This window comes from Medicago truncatula, chromosome 1 (genome assembly GCF_003473485.1).
Source record: "Medicago truncatula cultivar Jemalong A17 chromosome 1, MtrunA17r5.0-ANR, whole genome shotgun sequence".
NCBI classification, from domain to species: domain Eukaryota; kingdom Viridiplantae; phylum Streptophyta; class Magnoliopsida; order Fabales; family Fabaceae; genus Medicago; species Medicago truncatula.
This window is the reverse complement of record NC_053042.1, coordinates 33,391,213-33,414,555: the sequence shown is the minus strand read 5'-3', so window position 1 is coordinate 33,414,555 and position 23,343 is coordinate 33,391,213. Positions and strand designations below refer to the sequence as shown.

General features: G+C 34.6%; 2 protein-coding genes across 2 annotated transcripts; one reads left to right on the top strand and one right to left on the bottom strand.

The window, feature by feature from the left end:
- The first annotated feature begins 7,217 nt into the window (after positions 1-7,217).
- LOC25484115 (heat shock cognate 70 kDa protein) lies at positions 7,218-7,798 on the top strand. Its single transcript, XM_024775023.1, has 2 exons — positions 7,218-7,361; positions 7,406-7,798. The coding sequence occupies exons 1-2, from the start codon at positions 7,218-7,220 to the stop codon at positions 7,796-7,798; spliced, it is 537 nt and encodes a 178-aa protein (XP_024630791.1).
- Positions 7,799-17,988: 10,190 nt separating this feature from the next.
- LOC25484113 (F-box protein CPR1) lies at positions 17,989-20,334 on the bottom strand. The gene is made up of 2 exons (XM_013612878.3): positions 19,097-20,334; positions 17,989-18,486 (listed from the first exon to the last, which is right to left on the bottom strand). The coding sequence occupies exons 1-2, from the start codon at positions 20,197-20,199 to the stop codon at positions 18,447-18,449; spliced, it is 1,143 nt and encodes a 380-aa protein (XP_013468332.1). The 5' UTR covers positions 20,200-20,334; the 3' UTR covers positions 17,989-18,446.
- Positions 20,335-23,343: the final 3,009 nt, after the last annotated feature.

The window sequence follows — 23,343 nt, the reverse complement described above, 5'->3', positions numbered from 1 at the left end:
CATACCTCAACACTCTTTTTGCTCCTTTGAAATGAGATTCTTTAGCACAATTCATGAATCTTGAAAGAACATTTACAGCATACAAAATATCTGGTCTTGTAGTTGTAAGATACATTAAGCAGCCAATTAAACTTCGGTAGAGTGTTTCATCCACTTGTTCTTCTTCAACATCCTTGCATAGCTTCTCCTTTGGACACATAGGAGTGCTCATGCTTTTACAGTAATCCATATTGAATTTCTTTAACATCTCTTTTGCATACTTCCTTTGACAGATGAATATATCACCATTTTTCTGCTTAACTTCCATGCCAAGAAAATAAGACATTTCTCCCAAGTCTGACATCTCAAACACTTGCATCATATCATCCTTGAACTGTTGAATTAGTTCAGCACTGCTGCCAGTAACTAGGAGATCATCAACATATAAAGAGATCACCAAAAAATTAGCTTCATCACCTTTGATATATAAAGTGGATTCACTTAGACTTTTAACAAAGCCTAACTGTACTAAGTACTCATCAATCCTGCTGTACCAAGCTCTTGGAGCTTGTTTCAAACCATACAAGGCCTTCTTCAATAGATAGACCTTATCTTCATGCCCTTTCACAACAAAACCTTCAGGTTGCTCAACATATATTTCTTCCTCTAGAAATCCATTTAAAAATGCTGACTTGACATCAAGATGACATATTTTCCATCCCTTTTGTGCTGCAATAGCTAACAACATTCTAATAGTATCTTGCCTTGCAACTGGAGCAAATGTATCAAAGAAATCTACTCCAAAAATTTGAGCATACCCTTTAACCACTAATCTGGCTTTATGCTTGTTGATTGATCCATCTGCGTTTAGCTTTGTTCTAAACACCCACTTCACCCCTATGACTCTTTTGTGCTCAGGCCTTTTAACAAGTTTCCAAGTCTGGTTTTTATCAATCATGGTAAGCTCCTCCTGCATTGCAGCCCTCCATTTGGGATCTTCTTTTGCATCCCAATATCCTACAGGTTCAAGGACTGCAACATTGCATCTTTCATAAACATCAGAAAGCAATATGGTACCTCTTACAGGAGGATCATCAACTAACTCATCTGGATTTTGCAAAGGATCAACTATTGGGTTATTTTCTGTATCATTCCAGTTCCACTGCTCATTCTCCATGAACTGCACATCCTAAGCTTCAAAAGGAGTCTTTCCGTCTACTGCTTTGGTGGGAAGTCTGTTAAGTAAAAATACAGCTGTGCTTGCAGCCTCTGCCCAATATTCCTTAGGCAACCCTTTCTCATGAAGCATGCATCTGACCATTTCCATTATTGTCCTGTTCTTCCTTTCACTCACTCCATTTTGTTGAGGGGTGTAAGGAGCTGTAAGTTGATGCTCAATGCCTGCCTCCTCACAGAACATAGTAAATTGTGTTGATGTGTACTCAGTGCCATTGTCAGACCTCAAAACTTGAATCACACAGCCACTTTGTTTTTCAATCCAATTCTTAAATCTCCAAAATACCCCAGCAACCTCTGACTTGGACTTGAGAAAATAAATCCAACACATTCTGGTGTAATCATCTATAAAGACAATGTAGTATTTGCTCTCATTAAGTGAAGTTGTTCTTTGCGGTCCAGCCAGATCTGTGTGAATCAGTTGCAGCTTCTCTGTTGCTCTCCAGGTTGCTTGCGTGAACGGTAATCTTACTTGCTTACCATACTGACATGCCTTGCAGCTTGGTAATTCAGCATCTAAGTGAGGCAAACCTTGAGCCAAATTCTTTCTTTGCAAATTCAATACTGCTGCATGATGAAAATGGCCTAATCTTTTGTGCCATATCTCTGTACTATTAACAATAGCTGGATAAGCTATTTGCTCCTCCTTCATTGGATCAAATGAAAAACTTTTGCTTCTCATTTTAATGCTGAAAATTACCTTATCATTGGCATCTTTGATCAAACATTGCTTATTTTCAAAGATGACTTTAAATCCTTTATCAAGTAATTGACCCACACTCAACAAGTTTTGATCAATCTCAGGTACATATAAAACATCAGAAATTAGCTTTGTACCTGTGCAACTTTCAATGGCCACGGTTCCTTTTCCTTCAACAGCAATCAGTTTACCATTACCGATTCTGACTTTTGATATTTGTGATATGTCCAGCTCTCTGAATATTTCTTTATCATGGGTCATGTGATGGGTACAACCACTATCCACTAGCCAACATTCACTTGAGCTACTACTTGTAAAACATGTTGCTACAAACAACTGCTCTTCCTCTTCTTCTTCTTCTTGTTGATCTTCAGCTTGAGCCTCATTACTTTGTTGAAAATTGCTTCTGCAAATTCTCTCGTGATACCCAAGTTTGTTGTACTTGTCACACTTCACATCAGGTCTTCTCCAACATTTGAAAGGAGGATGGCCGAATTTTCCACAATGCTTGCAAGGAGGAAATTCTCTATTTTTTTCTTCATTTTTGTAGCTAGTGCTTCCAACTGCTTCTTGTTTGTTGAAACTCTTCTTATACTTATTTCCCATGCTCTTTTCTCCTTTGTTGATTTTTAATTTAGCTTGCAATGCTCCTTCCACTGAACCTTCAGACCTTATCGTTCTTCTTTGTTCTTGGGCCTGCATAGCATTTACAAGCTCCGCCACGGTAAGCTTTGACATGTCCTTGGTATTTTCCAAGGAAGTGATGGTTGCTTCAAATCTTTCAGGGACAGTCACGAGTATTTTCTGAACTATTCTTGAATCAGACAATTCAGAACCAAGCAATCTTACTTTGTTAGCAATGTTAATAAGTTTATTTGCATACTCTTTAATTGTTTCAGACTCCTTCATCTTTTGCATCTCAAATTCTCGAATCAAATTAAGCGCTTGCATTCCCCTAATTCTTTCATCTCCTTCATATTCAGTTTTGAGGAAATTCCATATTTCAAATGCTGATTTGATGGTCATAATTCTGGTGAAGATTTCTTCTGAGACAACAGCAAACAAAGTAGCTCTTGCTTTTGACTTTCTTGTTTTCCTTTCCTTGTGATTTTTTATCTGAGCCATTGTTGGATTGTCTGACAAAGGAAGAACTTCGTAGTCCTCCTCAACAGCTTCCCAGAGGTCATTTGCCTCTAAGTATGCCTCTATTCTTGCTGCCCATATATGATAGTTTTCACCATCAAACACAGGTAATGGTAGGGCTTTGTAGGATGTTTCAGAATCCATCTGATTGATGAAATGAAAGGTAGTGTTTAAGCTTTTATGGTGGGTTTCACTCACTTCACTCACAAGTCCCTCTAAGAAGAAAGCTCTAGATACCAATCTGTTGGTGTTTATACGTAACTCATAAAATAGGAAAGGAAAAACTGAAGCTTTATTGAATAAAAAACTGCTATCAAAATACAAAGCTGTGACTTAAATAAAAACAAATACTGAGTAACTAACTCCTAATCTTTAGCCACTACTTTATTAGCTAATTTAAAAACTGAAATATTAAAACAAATTCTCCTAAAGACTTGGTCAATCAGTGCAGCTGGCAGTCACAACTGCTGATACACACGTTCAACAGCCTTTCTTTCGCCGTAGGCTATCCTTTCATGGTTCTACTGAGAATAAATCCCCTCAAGTGAGATTTTATACGAGAGGGAGAAGTAAGATCTCGCACCATTCAAAAAGAGACATAAAACTAGATGATGCTCCAACTGTGATATATTTAAGGTTTCCCGCAAACCAAAATGACTGATTCCACCACTAGAAACAACCTGCTTCAGCTGTAACACAAAGGTTCTTCCTTCACTTACTTATAATTTCAATTTAAATCCTTGAGAAAAGAAGCCATCCCTGCAAAAAAGAAATACATGTGTCACGTGATTATTCCACCAAAATGTTTTCTATCAGTTCAAGATGATAAATATGTAAAATCAGAACAAGTAATTGCTGAGATCCGCACAGGAACATAGACTTTTTAATTTGAAAGAAAGGGTTCAAAAACATATTTATTTCGATTCAGAAGAGGAAATACATTGGAGTACCGATGTGTACCATGCATCTGAATTTTTCTATAATCGCAAGAGGTAAGCAAGCTCATTAATATCACAAATGAATGGAGATAAAAAAAAGATTTTTTTTTGAAATGAATTATACATAGATTTGGAATAATCTCATTGCATGCAAATTTCTACACAACAATGTTCTTATCCACATAGATGCCATGACAGGGTCGAACATTTCAAAATAAGTTTGACATCGTAGTGAGGATCTCAACCAATGAAGGAAAAAAAGACCAACTCATACCAATATTATATACTCAACCTACATTTAAAGTAAAGGAATCCTGCAAATCCTTTTGTCTAACTTAATATTTTTTCCTAGGGTTGAGTTTAGCCAGTCACAAGGTCAACTCATAAACCTACACATAGCATATGTTGTCGTTGTCTTTTGAAATCCAGCATACACACATTGTCAAATACATATACATAAACAAAGTAAATAATTAGAGAATCATTGTCCTATAATAAGAATTCAATTTGACCTTTTAACAGAGTTTAACTGCATATATCATATCATATGATAGGTCCATTAACTGTGATATTAACTTATACATAACAAAAACTCAAAAAACTCAGACAATCAATAAGAAGTACCTTCTCTTGCTTGTGCGATTCTCGTTCCTAGGGAAGGAAGGTGGTACAAGACTTCCAACACAAATCATAGCTTCATTCAAATTAGGAATTCCTTCAACATAATTAACATGTTCACTCTTGAGATCATACCAAAACAACTTCTCATGGTCTACTTCAAACAGAACCATACTTCCATCGCTCGAATAACCTAAAGGCCTCAAAGATTCCAACTGTAAAGTGAAACACGATCTAACCAAAGTAAAAAGTTTACGCCAACTATCTCTACATCCATATTCTTTCATCAACCAAACATCAATTTTACTAGTTTGATAATTCACAATCAACTAAAGACACCCTCCCAAAACCGCAACATCAATTTTAAAACTCTCAACATTAACTTCATAACCTATTTCAGGAAGAGGAACCTCATTGAAAATCTCAAGCTTTAGGTTAAACGCGATAATTAAACAAGATTGTAACCCATCAAGTTTCTTCTTCATTATCCAATGAAGAGAATTCTCAACAAAAACCACCATGGTTTGAGGATAGTAAAGAGAGTACGGCATACTAGAAAGTACTTTCCAGGAGTTCGTTTTCGAGCTGAAGAGTGTAACATGTGAATCATGAGTGTGGTGGTGTAGTTTGACGAAACAAGAGATTCTGAGAGTTTGTAATCATCGGTTAATGGATCAAAACCGAAGCCGTGAACGCAAAAGCCGACGTGGATGGTGTTAGGTTTAGAAAGAGCAGGAGTTTGAATAGGGAGATTAGGAATAATCCGATGTTTACGGATGTTAGGATTCCAGAAAGCGATTCCGACATTGATGGAAATGCAGAGAAGGCCGTTACATGAACCGAACAGAGAGATGAAGTTGTTGGGGATTTTGAAAGGAAGATTGAGTTTAATGCGGGTGGTTAGGTTAGAGAAATCGTTGATTTGGTAGAAATCGGAGTTGTGTCGAAGGATTAAGAAACGATTGAGGGAATTTCGGAGGTGAAGTTTGATGAAGTTGTGGGAATCGATTAGGGATTGAAGTGATTTTGAGGTTGAACGGAATCGGAGGAGGGATTGTACCGGTAACAGAGAGATGATTCCGGTGATTATTTCCGGAGGAAGATCAGCCATTGTTGGAAGCAAGGTTCGGTCTAGGGTTTTTCGTTTCTTCCTCTCTTTGTATGTCACAAATGCAACCAACCTCTCAATTTTTCCCGCCTTTCTTTCTTTCTACAAATCAAATGCAATCCACTTCCACCTTGTGTTTTAGGAGGAAATAATAATAGCCATTGAAAACTCACATACATAAATGAAAAATTGAGATTTAAATTCAATTAACAATTATGATATTTTTATTTTGAGAGATATGAATTCTTTCTTCCTTTCTTTCTTTAAACCTGTTTATAAAATAAGTGTTATTATAATGCACGACAATCAAGAACCCTTAAACCACATGACACATTATGCATACTCAATTCCTTTTTCTAAATTAAATTTTAATTAAAATAAGTTCAAAATTCTTAAATAAAAAATACAAGTTCGTGCGGATCCAACAACAATTTAAGTGCTATTAAACATCTTTTATTTTTGTTATAAAAATATTTTGTAACTATACAACTTATTTTAATCTCTAAAAAAGATATTTTTTTTCTTGTCAATTTTTTATTACTTTTATTCACTTTTATTATTAGTCGAAATAAGATTATCAAAAAATAAACTCTTTCTTTTATTTTTTGGATAAAGATTAGAAGACTGTATAAACATTGAATTAGACTACTTCACATGTCACCTCATTTTTGCCACATATACACAAGATTACCACGTGTACCATTAGGCTATGTTTGGATTGGTGGTTTGAGATGGAATGGGATGGAATGGAATAAATTATTGTTCCATTGTTTGGATTGTCATTAAAAGAATGGAATGGAATGGAACCCAATGGCATTCATTCCATCATATTCCATTACTTACTTACATTTTGGCTACCCTCCAATTTGGGTCGAATGGAATGGAACCACTAATAACTTTATTTATTGAATGATTAAATTACAAATACAACCTCTTCATTAAATTTCTTCTTCTTCAGCTTTACAACTTTGTTCATCTTCGGTTCTTCAACGTACCTTATGCGTGGCTATCTTTTAATTTGCTTTCACTAGGAACACGTACAATTCAAAAAAAAAAAAACAATCAAACACTAACGTTGATTAGAATATATTAAATTATTTTTATATGGCTTCCATTATCAAACTAAAATAAACCTTTCGATTTAGAGAAATCTTTTTTTTTAGTTCTACTTATTGAAAAGGTATAAAATTTATATCAGAATTAATTTTCGTTCTTTTATTCAAAAAATAAATAAAAACGTTTATTTTTTAAAAATATGTGATCATATTATGAAATCCATTTTAATATATAGTACAGTAAAACAATTTAGATGAAAAAAATGTTTTATAAAGTACAATTTAGATGATAAAATATTGCAGTAATATTTGATATACATTTTAAATATTCAACATATTAGAAACAACAAAATTTAATAGAAGATTATATTTTAAGCAAGGGTAAAAATGGAATAAAAAGTTATAATTTATTCCATTTCGTCAACTTTCCAAACAATGGAATGGAAAATGCATTCCGCTCCATCATAAAATACCCAAACAGTGGAATGGACTCTCTGCTCCATCCCATTCCATTCCGCTCCATTCCATTCCGTTCCATTTCACTCCGCTCCATTATGTTCCATCAATCCAAACAGAGCCTTAAGGTACCAGTAAAGTTTTATCCACTAAAGTACTATGGGATAACCAGTGCAGCGTCTTGATTAGGGTATATGAGGGTGAGAGAGCAAGAGCTAGTGACAATTATCTGCTTGGTTCATTTGGGACTCCTTGTCTTCCATGTCCCCGTGGCCAGCCCTTGGAGGTATGCTTTTCCATTGATGAAAATGGCATCCTAACTGTTACTGCTAAGGAAATATCTACTGACAATATGAATGTGATCACCATTACTAATGGCAAAGAAAGGTTATCAACGTTAGAAATTGAAAAAATGATTAAAGAAGCTGAGAAATACCATGTGGAAGATATGCAATTCGTAAGGAAGGCCAATGTAATGAGTGCATTAGATTCTTGTGTTTACAATATGAAGAATACATTAAAGAAGAAGGTTGTTAATTTGATGCTCTTCCCATCAAGAAAGTGAGAAGATCAACAATGCAATTACTGTCTCTGTGAATTTGCTTGATAAGAATAACAAAAAGAAAGAAACAGATGTTCTTGAGGGTCATCTGGAGGAGCTGGAGAGCATGTCGAAACACCTTATATTTTGTTGTCATTATCTAATAGCATTGAAGTTTATGGCAATGTATGTGTTGAACATGTTATTCAAATTTTTCTGCTTTATGTATTGCAAACCACCATAACCGATGAAAGCTTAGAATAACTTTGTTCTAGCTTTAGCACCACCCTTGAAAGCTTGCTTTCAGATCCAGATCATTTTTATAAACATGTTCTAGTTAATCTTTTTGATGATTTAAATTGATATGTGTTTTGAAACTTGAAACCTTTCTAGGCCTAGACATTTTCAAGAATTGACTTGCCACATCATGTTTATATGCTTAATTAAAGGGAAAATAACATTAATTTATTTTCTTAGTTATATAAAAAGTGAACATCAACTATAAAAAATTGATCTTGAGGAGCAGGGCTGTTAAAGTGTGAGAATATTCTTATTTTTTAGCTGTTCAAACTGTCCATCTAGAGTCATAGTGAGTTTTTGTAAATACTGATTTGTATTTTGGTTTATTTGAGTTTTTCTTTGAATCTTGTGTCGCAAAATGTACAGATATAATGGGTACTTTGAGATGACTTATACTTGTTGCTTGAAGTTATTCCAATGATCTAATCTATCTTCTAAAAGATCGTCTAAAAGTGCTTGCAAGTGTATTTATAAAGATTATGGCCAAAATGTGAGAGTTTATTTTATCTAGTTTGATTTATCTTTGACTTAATCTAGTTTGATAGATGTGCACAAGTTGACTACTTGGACAGACGAGAGTTTATGTCATTGATCAATAGCACCTATTTGCTAGATTACATAAAGTTTATATGGAGTTTATTTCATTGATTTGGACCAAGTGCAAATTTAGAAAACCTAGCAGAATTTTTTTGGTTGTCCCTCTAGCTTTAAATGTAATTGGAAGTCTAGTTTTTTCATCGCAGGCATTTTGGTTCCAGTTGCTGTTGGAATTCTGGTCTGCATTATAATGTCTCAATATGCATCCTTCCACACTCTGCTCTTCACCTTTTAAAACATTTTTCAAAGAAGTTTAAGCATTGTAATAGGGAATAGCAAATTTATCCATTAGCTTGATGCAATGAGTGGAAGATGATTAATAAATCTTCAAGGTAATATATACATATGAATTGAAATGTTCATCATTTAATCTTGCATGGTCCTGATCTAACTTTTGAATATAAATGTCAAAGTAGCGAAATCCATTAATTGTAATCATCGGTTAATGAATCAAAATGGAAGCCATGAATGAAAAAGCCGAAGTGGATGTTGTTAGATTCAGGGCGTTGAGGAGTAGGAATAGGGGGATAAGGGATAATCCAATGTTTACGGATGTTAGCAGGGTCACAAGCAAACAAAGCAAAAATGCAATTCATGCAAGGTAGCCAAATGTAAAAAGTATTACAGATGACTATAAAACTAGATGGTCAGTAAGGTCATGTCGTTAATATGGAGTATTTGGCATAGCAAAACGAAAATGTGTGGAATCAGAAGACGTCAACAGCGCATCAGATTGTTGTTTCGGCTCAAATGATGCTTGGGGAATGGATATCAGCTCAGAATGTGCAGCAGAACAACCGTGCAACGGTGAGCAGAAACGATAGGGATTATGGTACAGCGGTGCACAGGATGATTTGTAATGTTGATGCTAGTTTTTTCACAAGTTACAATCGAACTGGTTATGGTGCGTGTATCCGCGGCGAGGGAGGAGCTTTTGTGAAGGCAGTGACAGGTTGGTTAAGCCCTGAGTTACAAATCCATGAAGGTGAAGATTTGGCTATGTTAAAACCTATGAAGTGGGTGCAACAAATGGGTATTTCAAGCATGACTTTTCTTAGTGACTCCCAAGTCCTTGTTGCTGCAATCAATGGCAAAAATGAAGGCCAATCCAAATTTAATATTATAGATGCATTTTAAATTTGCAATGTAACTTTGAAGTAAAGTTTATTTGCAGACAAGAGCATATGGTTGCTCATAGCTTCGCTAGGGAGGCCAATTCTTATGCTAGCCACCATGTTCATGATTATGTTCCTCTTTGTATTAACTCTTCATTGATTAATGAAATGAGTGTTAAATTTATTTTCATAAAAAAAAAAAAATGCGTACATACAAAATCACACATTAATTATAAATTTTTTCAACATTTTTTACACCTTAACAACATATAGGCCATTTTCAACACTTTGTTACCTCAAAACGACAAACATGCCTTTTTTTTTATTGCGTATAACAAGTGTTGCAGGATCCTCGCAATTATAGAGCAAGTGATACACCAAATAAAAGGAAAGAAAAGAAGACACGTCTGGTATCCGATCTTCAATTTCTTTTTTCTTCATCTTCAATATTCTATTCTGGCTCTGAGATCTTTGTCACACTTTTGTAGGCCTTTCTTTCACCATAGGTCATCCCCATTCATAATTCCACCGGAAACGGATCCCCTCATGTGAGATTTTTACACGAGAGAGAAGTTGATGTCATACCATTTCAGAAGAGAGATACAAATGTGTGGAGCTACATTCCTTATCAATTCAATCCTTCCCACAAAACAAGGTGACTAATTCCATTACTAGAAACAACTTGAGCATTTGGTTTCTGCTACACATCATTGGTTCTTCTTTCATTCCCTTACAATGTAAAAAAAAAACGCATGAATCTCATGTAAGTAAGTTCAACAATATCATAAAAGAATAGTGATAAAAAACCAACTTTTTGAAAGTAATTATGCTTAAATTTGAAGTAATTTCATGGTGAGTAAATTTCTACAAAACAATTTTCTGCTCCTTACATGGACAGGTACCACGGCAGGGCGGAATAATCTCGAAAATTCAGAAAATAAGCTTGTCAAAGTAAAGATTTCGGAGTGAGGATCTCAAACAATGAATGGAAACAAAACAATTCATACCAAGATTCTTTCTTTAGCTAGTCACAGGTCAACTCTTAAACTGACACACAGCACACATTTATCAATAATAATCTGCCACTTCTTATAACAACACACACATCGTATCTATTTCTTCTATTGGATCTATAAAACAACCTTAGGCACAAGGAATGGCAGTCAAAGTCAATTAGAGAATGTTTGACTTTGATTCTAATGATCAAGCACATATCAATGAGAATTGATGTACATTATTATATATTATTGTACCTAGTCAATAGCCTTTTATTCTATTTCCTTTTATACTGTTACACAGTTATGTCTAGGCATAATGTAAAGAGTACATTTGTGTATATATACTCAATACAATGAATGAATAACATTTTATCATTCCCAAAACATTCTTTCTTGGCATCAGAGCTTTAAGCTTGAAAGCTCTCGATCCTCTTAGTCATGTCATCCGCTGCACAAACAACCCAAAAGAATGATCTGCCCTCAACCATCTCTGTTAAGCTGGACAGAGAAAATTTTCCCTTATGGAAATCGCTGGTCTTACCTTTGATAAAAGGAAGCAAGCTTGATGGGTATTTGTTAGGGACAAAACAACGTCCTGAACAATATATCACATCAACTGACCCAAATAACAAGAAGATCAATCCAGAATTTGAGGATTGGCTTGCTCATGACCAACAAGTCCTAGGTTGGTTACGAAACTCGATGACAGCAGGAATTGCAACACAACTCCTGCACTGTGAGACATCCAAGGAACTTTGGGATGAGGCTCAAGGTCTTGCCGGTGCTCATACAAGATCTCGAATTATCTATCTTAAGTCGGAATTTCACAGTTCTAAAAAAGGAGAGATGAAAATGGAGGAATATTTGATTAAAATGAAAGGGCTTGCAGATAAGCTCAAGCTAGCAGGATCTGCAATTTCAAATTTTGATCTTGTAATCCAAACTCTAAATGGATTAGACATGGATTACAATCCCATTGTGGTCAAGCTATCAGATCAAATTGATATAAGCTGGATCGAATTGCAAGCTCAATTATTGGCTTTTGAAAGTAGACTGGATCAACTCAACAATCTCAACAATCTCAACCTGAATGCCACTGCTAATGTTGCTAACAAGACTGAATTTAGAGGAAACAGGTTCAACTCTCGGGGCAATTGGAGAGGATCAAACTTCAAAGGTATGAGAGGTGGCAGAGGCAAAGGTAGAGTCAATAATTCAAAACCAGTTTGTCAGGTATGCACCAGAACTGGTCACACAGCCATAAGTTGCTTTTATCGCTTTGACAAGTCCTACTCAGGCACAAATTATTCAAACTCTGAAAATGAGAAGCAAGGAACACACAATGCATTTGTAGCATCACCCTACAATAGCCAAGATTATGAGTGGTATTTTGACAGTGGAGCCAGCAATCATGTTACACACCAGACTGATAGATTTCAAGATCTTGTTGAACACACTGGTAAGAATTCATTGATGGTTGGAAATGGGGAAAAACTCAAAGTAGTTGCCTCAGGTTCCTCCAAAATTAACACTGTCAATCTGCATAATGTTTTATATGTACCACAAATCACCAAAAACTTGTTAAGTGTGTCAAAGCTAATCTCTGATAATAATGCTATTGTTGAATTTGATCATGATTGTTGCTCTGTGAAGGACAAAGTGACAGGGAAGGTTCTTCTAAAAGGGATACTTAAAGATGGATTATATCAACTTTATGATGCTACTCAAACCAATAAAGACGCATGTGCATACTTGTCAGTGAAAGAAAATTGGCACAGGAAGCTTGGTCATCCTAACAATAAAGCTCTAGATAGAGTGTTAAAAATTTGTAATATAAAGACTTCACCAAGTGATCAACTTGAGTTTTGTGAAGCCTGTCAGTTAGGAAAGTCTCATTTGTTGCCTTTTAAACCATCTTCCTCTCATGCTCAGGAATTTCTAGAACTAGTTCACACTGATGTATGGGGCCCTGCACCAATTAATTCAATTTCTGCTTTTAAGTATTATGTGCACTTTGTTGATGATTTTAGTAGGTTCACTTGGATTTATCCTCTCAAACAAAAATCTGAAACCATTCAAGCATTTATGCAATTCAAAAATCTAGTTGAGAATCAATTTAACAAAAGAATAAAAATTATACAGTGTGATGGTGGAGGTGAATTCAAACCTGTCCAAAAGGTTGCATTAGATACAGGAATTCAATTTAGGATGTCATGTCCTTACACTTCTCAACAGAATGGTAGAGCAGAAAGAAAGCATAGGCATATTGCTGAACTTGGTCTAACTCTGTTAGCTCAAGCAAAAATGTCATTGTCCTATTGGTGGGAGGCATTCTCCACCGCAGTATACTTGATAAATAGGATACCATCACCAGTCATTAACAATGAGAGTCCCTACTTCTTGGTTCACAAGAAAGAACCAGACTACAATGTCCTTAAACCATTTGGATGTGCCTGTTACCCTTGTCTCAAACCTTACAACAAACACAAGCTCCAATTTCACACAACTAGATGTGTTTTTCTGGGATACAGCAATGCACATAAAGGGTACAAATGTGTCAACTCACATGGCAGAATTTTCATCTCAAGACACGTAGTCTTCAATGAGAACCATTATCCTTTTCATGATGGATTCCTTGACACAAGAAATCCTTTGAAAACAATGCCTCTAACTGAAAATGTTGTTGCATCTTTACCTCTTTGTCCTGCAGGAAACACGTATAACAATACAAATGATGTAGAAGAACCAAGTTCAGATGAAGAGAACTTAGATTCACAAGAAAACTCCAACACTGATCAGACAGCAACAAGTGAAAGATCCATTGATGCAAATGAAGACTCTACAAGAGAAATAGAGGACTCAATTGAGGAATCAAACACAAATGATCATGAGGAAGTTTCAGCAGAAACAGAAATACAAACAGATCCTGAAATCAGAGATGTAGACCAAGGGAATAGCACACGGGTATGTACCAGAAGCAGAAATGGGATTTACAAGCCAAAGCAACCATATATTGGGCTGATACAAGGAGACACCCATAAAAAGGAACCGCTGCATGTGAGAGAAGCTCTTGCTAAATCTGAGTGGAAGAAAGCTATGGACTCAGAATTTAGGGCACTGATGTCAAATCAAACATGGATTCTAGTGCCGAATCAAGGTCAAGAAAACATAATTGATTCGAAATGGGTGTTCAAAACTAAGTACAAGGCAGATGGGTCAATCGAAAGAAGAAAAGCAAGGTTAGTGGCAAGAGGTTTTCAACAAACAGCTGGCTTAGATTTTGAAGAAACATTCAGTCCAGTCATTAAGGCAAGCACGGTGAAAATCATATTGTCAATTGCAGTTCATCTTAATTGGGACATTAGACAATTGGACATAAATAATGCTTTCCTAAATGGACACCTAAAGGAGACTGTATTTATGTTTCAACCAGAAGGGTATGTAGATCCTGCAAAACCAAATCACATTTGCAAGTTGTCTAAAGCAATTTATGGTCTGAAACAGGCCCCAAGGGCTTGGTTTGATAGCTTGAAAGATGCTCTCCTAAACTGGGGTTTTCAGAATACTAAAAGTGATTCGTCACTCTTCATTCTCAAAGGTACTGACCATACCACTTTTCTACTCATTTATGTCGATGACATAATTGTAACAGGTAGCAACACCAAATTTCTAGAGGCTTTCTTTAAGAAACTCAATGTAGTATTCTCCCTTAAAGATCTTGGACAATTGCATTATTTCTTAGGCATCGAGGTGCAAAGAGATGCAGGAGGGTTGTATTTGAAACAATCAAGATATATAAGTGATTTGCTCAAGAAATTTAACATGGAGAAGTCATCACCTTGTTCAACACCTATGGTTACCGGGAGACAATTCACTATTGAAGGAGAACCAATGGCAGAACCAACTATGTATAGACAAGCCATAGGTGCCTTGCAATATCTCACCAACACACGACCAGATATTGCATTCTCTGTGAACAAACTAAGTCAATATATGAGCTCGCCCACTACTGAACATTGGCAAGGAATAAAGAGAATTATGAGATATCTACAAGGCACAACAAACTATTGTCTGCATATCAAGCCTTCCACCGACTTAGACATAAATGGATTTTCAGATGCTGATTGGGCTACAAGTATAGATGACAGAAAATCCATGGGAGGACATTGTGTTTTTCTTGGTGAAACATTAATCTCTTGGTCCTCAAGGAAACAGAAAGTTGTGTCAAGATCGAGCACTGAATCCGAATACAGAGCTCTAGCTGATTTGGCAGCTGAAATAACTTGGATTAGATCCCTCCTTAATGAACTAAAACTGCCAATGTCGAGGAAGCCAATACTGTGGTGTGATAACTTGAGTGCTAAGGCACTTGCATCAAATCCTATTATGCATGCTAGGTCCAAACACATTGAAATAGATGTTCACTTCATAAGAGATCAAGTACTGAAAGGTCAAATCACAGTGGCCTATGTACCAACTGCAGACCAGATTGCAGACTGCCTAACTAAATCACTCACTCACTCAAGATTCAACTTCCTAAGGGACAAACTTGGAGTGACTCCATCACCATCAGTTTGAGGGGGAGAATTAGAGAATGTTTGACTTTGATTCTAATGATCAAGCACATATCAATGAGAATTGATGTACATTATTATATATTATTGTACCTAGTCAATAGCCTTTTATTCTATTTCCTTTTATACTGTTACACAGTTATATCTAGGCATAATGTAAAGAGTACATTTATGTATATATACTCAATACAATGAATGAATAACATTTTATCATTCCCAAAACATTCTTTCTTACAGCAGAAAAGGAATAATAGTCCACATTATGATATTACAACATAAAACATACCTTGTAGAAAAAATATCATAATTTTTAGTCTGAGCACGTATTCAAGACATGATAAAAAAAGGGTGTTTTTGTGTGAAAATACTTTGTAGGTTTCTTTTGCGAGTACAAATTTATGCAGTACCTTTGCTTCTTTAAAATGGAAGTTGAGATTAATTCTTTAAAAATGGTCTTACCTGTGCTTCTTGAAAGCACCTCTGACACCTCACCTTGCCAATTTTTTTTTTCAAATGAGAAATATATGATGGGTTCGTAATAACCTATGGAAATCCTTTTAAATGTTTAACCAAATTATAAATAACTAGCATTATGTTTTCAAATCATAAATACAAAGTGCCATAGTAAGCCTATTAATTTGTTTAAAAACCCCTTACAAAAAAAGAAGTTAAAAAACCATGTTCAGATCACTTATGTTTGGTTTGGGTATTATTCATGATTTATGTGGGACACAAACTTCAGAGGTCTAACCCTTTCACTGCATCATTTGTTCATAACAATTTAACTTATATTTGATGTGGCAGATGTCAGCCACTATTAGAAATGGTAAGAATTTTAAGGATAGCTGTAACTTTGAAGCTATCCGTACACATTCTCAATATTCATGATAGCACACACAGGTATAAAAGAAAATCAGTAAAGAGCAAACAGCTGAGGGAGCATCTTCTCAAACGCAAAGAAGGGCAAGGATAAGTTGAAGTTTGCAAACCAATCTAACAATAGTTGCCTTCACAAAATGTATGAACAAATCAAATTTATACCATATGAAAATTAAAATGGATAGAACCCGTTGGAAAAATACCATCCAAAATATAAAATGGGTAACATGCCTCATTAGATAACGTTAGAAAACCAAATATGATCAATTGGTCTGAATGGAGAATCAGAGTTAGAAAGGAAGCTTCATAAATCTATTCCAAGATCACCAAGTGTATTAGGAAGCTAAAATCATAAAATAACTATTTGAAAGTTTGGCTAAAAGAGCTAAAGAGTTTTCTTTAGAAAGCTCTCGTCAAAAAATTTCATTAGAAAAACCACTACGTTAGAAAGCTTAAATATTGAATTATCATAAAGACTTTGAACAAGTAACAGGTCCTTCTTTTGTATTAATTATTTTCAAATCAGGCTAATAACAAAATCTGTGTGAACTTCTTGCACTTATTCAAAATTCTAATATATCTCAATACATTTCTCAAAATCATTTTGTCGCTGTTAGTTTTAGATACAAATACAAATAGCTTAAAAAAAAATGTGAAATAAAGGTATTGTAATAACCTACTAACGCAGTTTAAACTTTGATAATATTTTTTTTGGGTGGTGAAACTTTGATCTTTAGTAAGCAAGTATCACAAGTATCTTCCTTTCCCATTCAACCTTCAAAAGCTATAAACTAGCAAATGGTATACATCAATTAAACATATATACGGTCAATAAACAAACCAACAACCTTTAAATTAATCAAAGTAGAGGACAACACATTTTTTATGAGAAAAGGTATAAACAAGAAGGATTTTAGAGACTTGCAATATTGAGAAAAGGAAAGTTCAGCTGTGTAACAGTTCAACAGTAGAAGGACTTCACAATCTGCCTCAAAGGAATTCAATACACCGGATTAATGTTTTAACAATTACAAACACATAGGGATTCAATTTGCAGTAACAGAGATTCTCACGTGAGAGTTTCTCGTGAGTTGGGTTTTGTGTGAAGGTTTTTGCAGGGAGTGAAGGGTTTCACATTTTAGCAAGAGAGTTTCTGCATGTGAGTCGGGCTTCAAAGTGAGAGTAGTCGGTTCAGCAAAAGACAGCCACAACCTACTGTGCCTAGGGAGCCAACAATCAAAATTACACTAACACTTCACCCCAAAGGTAAAAGGGAGGATACTAGTTGACTTTTTTTTTTGAAGGGCGAATACTAGTTGACTTGCTTGATACAAGGACAAGAGCAAGGGTGACCTGCCACCCTGAAATGATTGAGAACAGATAATTTTTTGATAGGAGACATTAAACCTAAACCTTTGGAATAAACCCCAATCAAGGAGATGGTCGAGTGAATAATTGAAATAGCTTTTGAAAAACAAAATAAATTTGTTCTGAAAACTGAAAGATTTATTGCACGTCCAAGTGATGTAGATAACTCAATAATAAAAGTCAGAGCCACATCCTTAATTTGTGAGCTCCAACAGTCATTAATAGGTTGATGGGCATGGAGAAAGCTCAAATTATCAAAAGCATGATTGAAACCACGGCAAATCCAATACCACAATTTGATGACAGTTACAAAGTCAATGATGAAACAAAAGCAAATAGATTTTCAGGGTTGAAGAGAATGAAGATGGGTCACACAAATAGTCAAGTAGGTTACCCGCCAATAGTTTTTTCACAAGCAAACAAAGCAAAAATACAGTTCTTGTAATGTTGCGGAATGTAAAAGTTGCATTACAGTTTAATAGTTGATGGTAAAACCATATTAACATGCATGCACAAATTCACATGGATAATAAAAGTTTTCAACACTTTCTTACACACCTAAACAGACATTAGGACATTTTTCTTTGCATTGCTTATAGCAGGTGCCGCAGGATCCTAGCAATTACAGACCAAGTGATACACCAAATGAAAATAAAAGGAAAAGAAAGAAGTCATGTAGATTAGGTATCTGACCAATTCAATAAGAGACATAAAACTAGGTATCTGACTAGCTAAACTCCATTCCTGATCAATTTAACTCTTCCCGGACACCAACATGACTAAATCCATCACTAGAAACAACTTGCTTCAGCTACACATCAAAGATTCTTCCTTCACTCCATTACAATTTCAATTTAAATCCTCGGGACAAGAAGTCATCCCTGTAAGAAAAATACATGCATCTCATAGAAGTAAGCTCAGCAACATCACAAAAGAATAGTGATAAAAAAATAAATATTTTGAAAGGACTTGTACATAGATTTTGAGTAATTTCATTGCAGGCAAATTTCTACACAACAATGTTCTTATCCTTAAATACATAGATACCACAACAGGGTGGAATAGACTCAACATTCCGAAATAAGTTTGACAAAATAATTATTTCATAGCGAGGATCTCACAACTAATGAAGGAAGGAAAAAAGACCAACTCATACCAATATTATTTATTTAACCTACTTTTAAATTAAAGAATCCTGCAAATCCTTTTGTCTTTTTTCCTCGAGAGGAGGGTGGAGTTTCGCTAGTCACAAGCAGAAACCGACACATAACATTCATTGTCGTTGTCTTATGAAATCCAGCATACACACATTGTCGGATAGATATACATAAACTTAGGTAGAGACTTCAAAGTAATTAGAGAATCCTTGTTCTATAATAAGAATTCAATTTACTTTTAACATAAAGTTTAACTGCATATATCATATGATGGATCTATTGAACTGAAATTAACTTATACAGAGCAAAAACTCAGATAATAAATAAGGAGTACCTTCTCTTGCTTGTATAATTCTCTTTCCTGGGGAAGGAAGGTGGCACAAGACTTCCAACACAAATCATAGCTTGATCGAAATTAGGAATTCCTTCAACACAACTAACTTGTTCACTCTTGAGATCATACCAAAACAGCTTCTCACAATCTACTTCCAACAGAACCATACTTCCATCGCTCGAATAAGCTAAAGGCCACAAAGTTTTCAAAGGTAAAATGAAACATGATTCCGCCAAAGTAAAAAGTTCACACCAGCTATCTCTACATCCATATTCTTTCATCACCCAAACATCAATTTTAACAGTTTGATAATTCACAATCATACAAAGACACCCTTCCAAAACCGCAACACCAATTTCAAAACTCTCACTATTCACTTCTTCACCTATTTCAGGAAAAGGAACCTCATTGAAAATCTCGTGTGTTAGGTTAAACGCAACAATTACACGAGATTGCAACTGACCAAGTTTCCGAGTCATTATCCAGTGAAGAGAATTCTCAACAAAAACCCCCTCTGTTCGAGGATAGGAAAGAGCGTACGGCATACTAGGAAGGTCTTTCCACGAGTTCATTTTCGAGCTGAAGAGTCTCACATGTGAATCAGAAGTAGAGTATTGTGGATCAACGATACAAGAGATTCTGAGGAGTTTGTAATCGACGTTTAACGGATCAAAACCAAAGCCGTGAACACATGAGAGAAAGTGGACGTTGCCAGAACGAGGAGGAGGAATAGAAATAGGGAGATTAGGAATATTCTGATGTTTACGGATGTTAGGGTTCCAGAAAGCGATTCCGACATTGGTGGTAATGAAGAGAAGGCCGTTACATGAACTGAACAGAGAGATGTTGTTGTTGGGGAGTTTGAAAGGAAGATTGAGTTTAATGCGGGTGGTTAGGTTAGAGAAATCGTTGATTTGGTAGAAAACAGAGTTGTGTCGAAGGATTAAGGAACGATTGAGGGAATTTTGGAGGTGAAGTTTGATGAAGTTGTGAGAATCGATTAGGGATTGAAGTGATTTTGAGGTTGAACGGAATCGGAGGAGGGATTGTACCGGTAACAGAGAGAGGATACCGGTAAGTATCTCCGGCGGAAGATCCGCCATTGGAGCTTGGAAGGAAGGAAGGGTTTTTTTAGGAAAAGGAAGGAAGGAAGGAAGGTTGTAGCTAGGGTTTAGGGTGTTTTCATTTCGTCCTTTCTTTGTACTGTACTACCACCCAAAATGCAACCCATCTTTCATTCTTTTCCCGCCTTTCTTTCATTTCCCACTTCCGTGTTCTTTGTAGGATTAAATATGTTTTTAATATTTATAATTTTGTCAACTTTTTGTTTTAGTCTTTTTAAAAAATTTCTTCAATTTTTAACCCTCCAAAAATTATTAATCTTTATTTTTCATCCATCTTTTAAAGTAAATTCATATGTAGAATTCATATTTTTGAATAAAATTTTGCAAAAAAATATATAATATTATAACGATCTCTCTTAAAAAAATATAATTTTTAACCAAAACATGAATTAAATATAAATTTTTATATTTTTGGCGGTAAAAAATTCATATTTAATTTATGTTTTCTTAAAAAGCTCCAATTTTTTTTTGTAGTGATTTTTATAATATTCTATACATTTATGCAAAATTTTACTTAAAAATATGGACTAAAAGTAGTGATTGAAATTTTAATAGAAACTAAAAGCTGAAGGAAAATTTTAGAGGGACTAAAACGAAAATTTGATATATTTATAGGGACCAAAAACATATTTAACTCTTCTTTATACGATGTTTATAAGTAATTCATTGAAGAATCCGAGGTTGAAACATGGATTCATGGAACTTAACCGAGCGGGATAGAAAAAAATAATAATTAAATAGAGCAGAAATGGAATACAATAAATAGCTCATTCCATTGTTTGGATATTTTATGATTCAGCGGAACAAATTTATCATTCCATTATTTGGATTGTTGATGAACTGAGTCATAAATTTTTTATTCCAATTTTACCTTTCTTTAATTTAAAATACTATTATATAAAATCAAAGCATTTATATTTTTTTAAATGATTAGAAAACATATAATTATTGTAAGAAAAACATATAATTATAATAACAAGTGGTTGAAGTTACATTTTCTAAAGCTATATTCGAATATAATAGGATGAAATGGAACAAAACTAATGATCAATGACAATTAGTTATTAATAACATGTATTAAAAATCATAGCTCAGTTAGCAGGAACATGCATTATTATATGCTGGGGTCAGAGTTTGTAAACCTCGGACACCCCACTTATTCACCTTACAAAAGTTGAATTCTCACTAGACTATTTAAAAAAAAACATGTGGCAAGCTTTTGACAAAAAAAAAAAGTGCAGCAAGTTATTTTCATTATATAACAATGACGCAAGCAAGTAACCACTAATTTTACGATAAAATGTAAGAATTTAGTATAATTCTTATCACTAAAATGATATATTTTTCTTAAAAAAATTGATATCTTTTCTCATGAAATTATATTTTCTAAAAGATAAAAATCGACAAATAGTTCTTTATTTTATAAAAATAATTGTTAATTTATTGATTTATCAAACAAGTGTAAGAATGTTCTCGTGAGCTTAACTCAGTTGGTATGGACAATGCATAATAATATGCAAGGTTCGGGATTCAACCCCCGACCACCGGCCATCACAAAAAAAAAAAAAAAAAAACAATTGCAAGACTACACCTTAATCTGTGAGTGTATCGTAGAAGCTTACATTTTACATGCATTCTTTCTTATATTTTTTTTCTTTTTCTACTTTATTCATTTATATTGTTAATCAAAAATAAATTTATTCATTTATATTGTTAATCAAAATAAATTTATCAAAAAATAAATTCTTTCTTTTGTTATTTAGGTAAAAATTATAAGTGTAAATATTTTTCCTTGTAACAAAAGGGGGGAAAGGAAAATAGAAACAAAATGAAGAAGAGACTTTTATTAGGGTCAAATAAACTCAACATCAATGACACTTGCTAAGAGAATATATGTCATGTCGGGGGCTTCATGAAAGACAATAAAGTCATTGTCATATCACTCTTCTTACTCCAAAAGGCAGTTGCAAGTGTTACCCTGACGCAAGCTCTATTGTAAATTCACCATCCAATCTCTAAGCACAATTTGCTTGATAGCCCTTATCAAATTTCCATAACGTAAAACACGTTCAAACCTTTCTAAATGTTGATCAACCACATTACCTGAGTATGAGAGATACAATACATGTTTATACCTAGAATCCCAACATGTCAAACCATAATACAAAACCAAGATTTTAGCATGCATAATGTTACGGCTATTAAGTGTTAATGTTGTCGAAGAACCCATGCATAAAATTTATGTATGTTCACATATAAGATCTCCAAAACCACCAAAATTAGATTTCAGGAACACATTGTCATCTACGTTAAGAATTACTCAGTTAAAGTTAGGTTGAAGCCACTAATTATTTTTTTTTATTGATATATTAAAAAATGTTAAAGAGTCAAATATATTCGCAGATATGAATTTAAATAAGCCAGACTGATGGACTATTAAAATGGCAGATCAGACTTTTATTTACATACACAATGCCCAACTTTTCTTGTAATGTTTTAGCTTAAAAGATAAATCTACGATAGCATAGCTATGAGAGAATTGAGGAACTTATTTTATACAATTTCACCTCCCATATTCCTTTAGGTAGAAAATTAAAATAAGGTGGAACGGCTACGGAGCTACCTTCACTCCGTTACTTTTTGACTATATTTATAATAGTACATTGACATGCATCCTATTATTGTTAAGTGTAAACCTTAATTTTAGTTTGAAAATTATCACTTTTTCTTTCATTTAGTCTCATGTACAAATGTCATAAAAAGTCTTAAACTATTCTCAATCCATCAATCGTTTATGGGTTTACCTAATGTAGATCTTGTCACAGATGAGATATTTATCACAGATCCAATGAAAGCATGCAACAACACAGATGAGATCTTTGTCACACTTCTATTGGCCTTTTCTTTCACCAAAGGTCATCCCCATTCACAATTCCACGGGGAATGGATCCCCTCGTGTGAGATTTTTACACAAGAGAGAAGTGTGATGTCACACCATTCCAGAAGTGAGATACAAATGGGTGGAGCTACATTCCTTATCAATTCAATCCTTCCCACAAACCACTAGAAACAATTTGAGCATTCGTTTTCAGCTTCACATCAGTGGTTCTTCTTTCACTCCCT

Excerpts from the sequence above, each read along its gene's own strand:
- LOC25484115 (XM_024775023.1), top strand. The coding sequence starts at position 7,218 with ATGGAAAATGCATTCCGCTCCATCATAAAATACCCAAACAGTGGAATG. Across the intron at positions 7,362-7,405 it reads AATCCAAACAGAGCCTTAAG|TGCAGCGTCTTGATTAGGGT; the intron begins GTACCAGTAAAG and ends TGGGATAACCAG.
- LOC25484113 (XM_013612878.3), bottom strand. The coding sequence starts at position 20,199 with ATGGCGGATCTTCCGCCGGAGATACTTACCGGTATCCTCTCTCTGTTA. Across the intron at positions 18,487-19,096 it reads AATTATACAAGCAAGAGAAG|GGATGACTTCTTGTCCCGAG; the intron begins GTACTCCTTATT and ends TTTTTCTTACAG.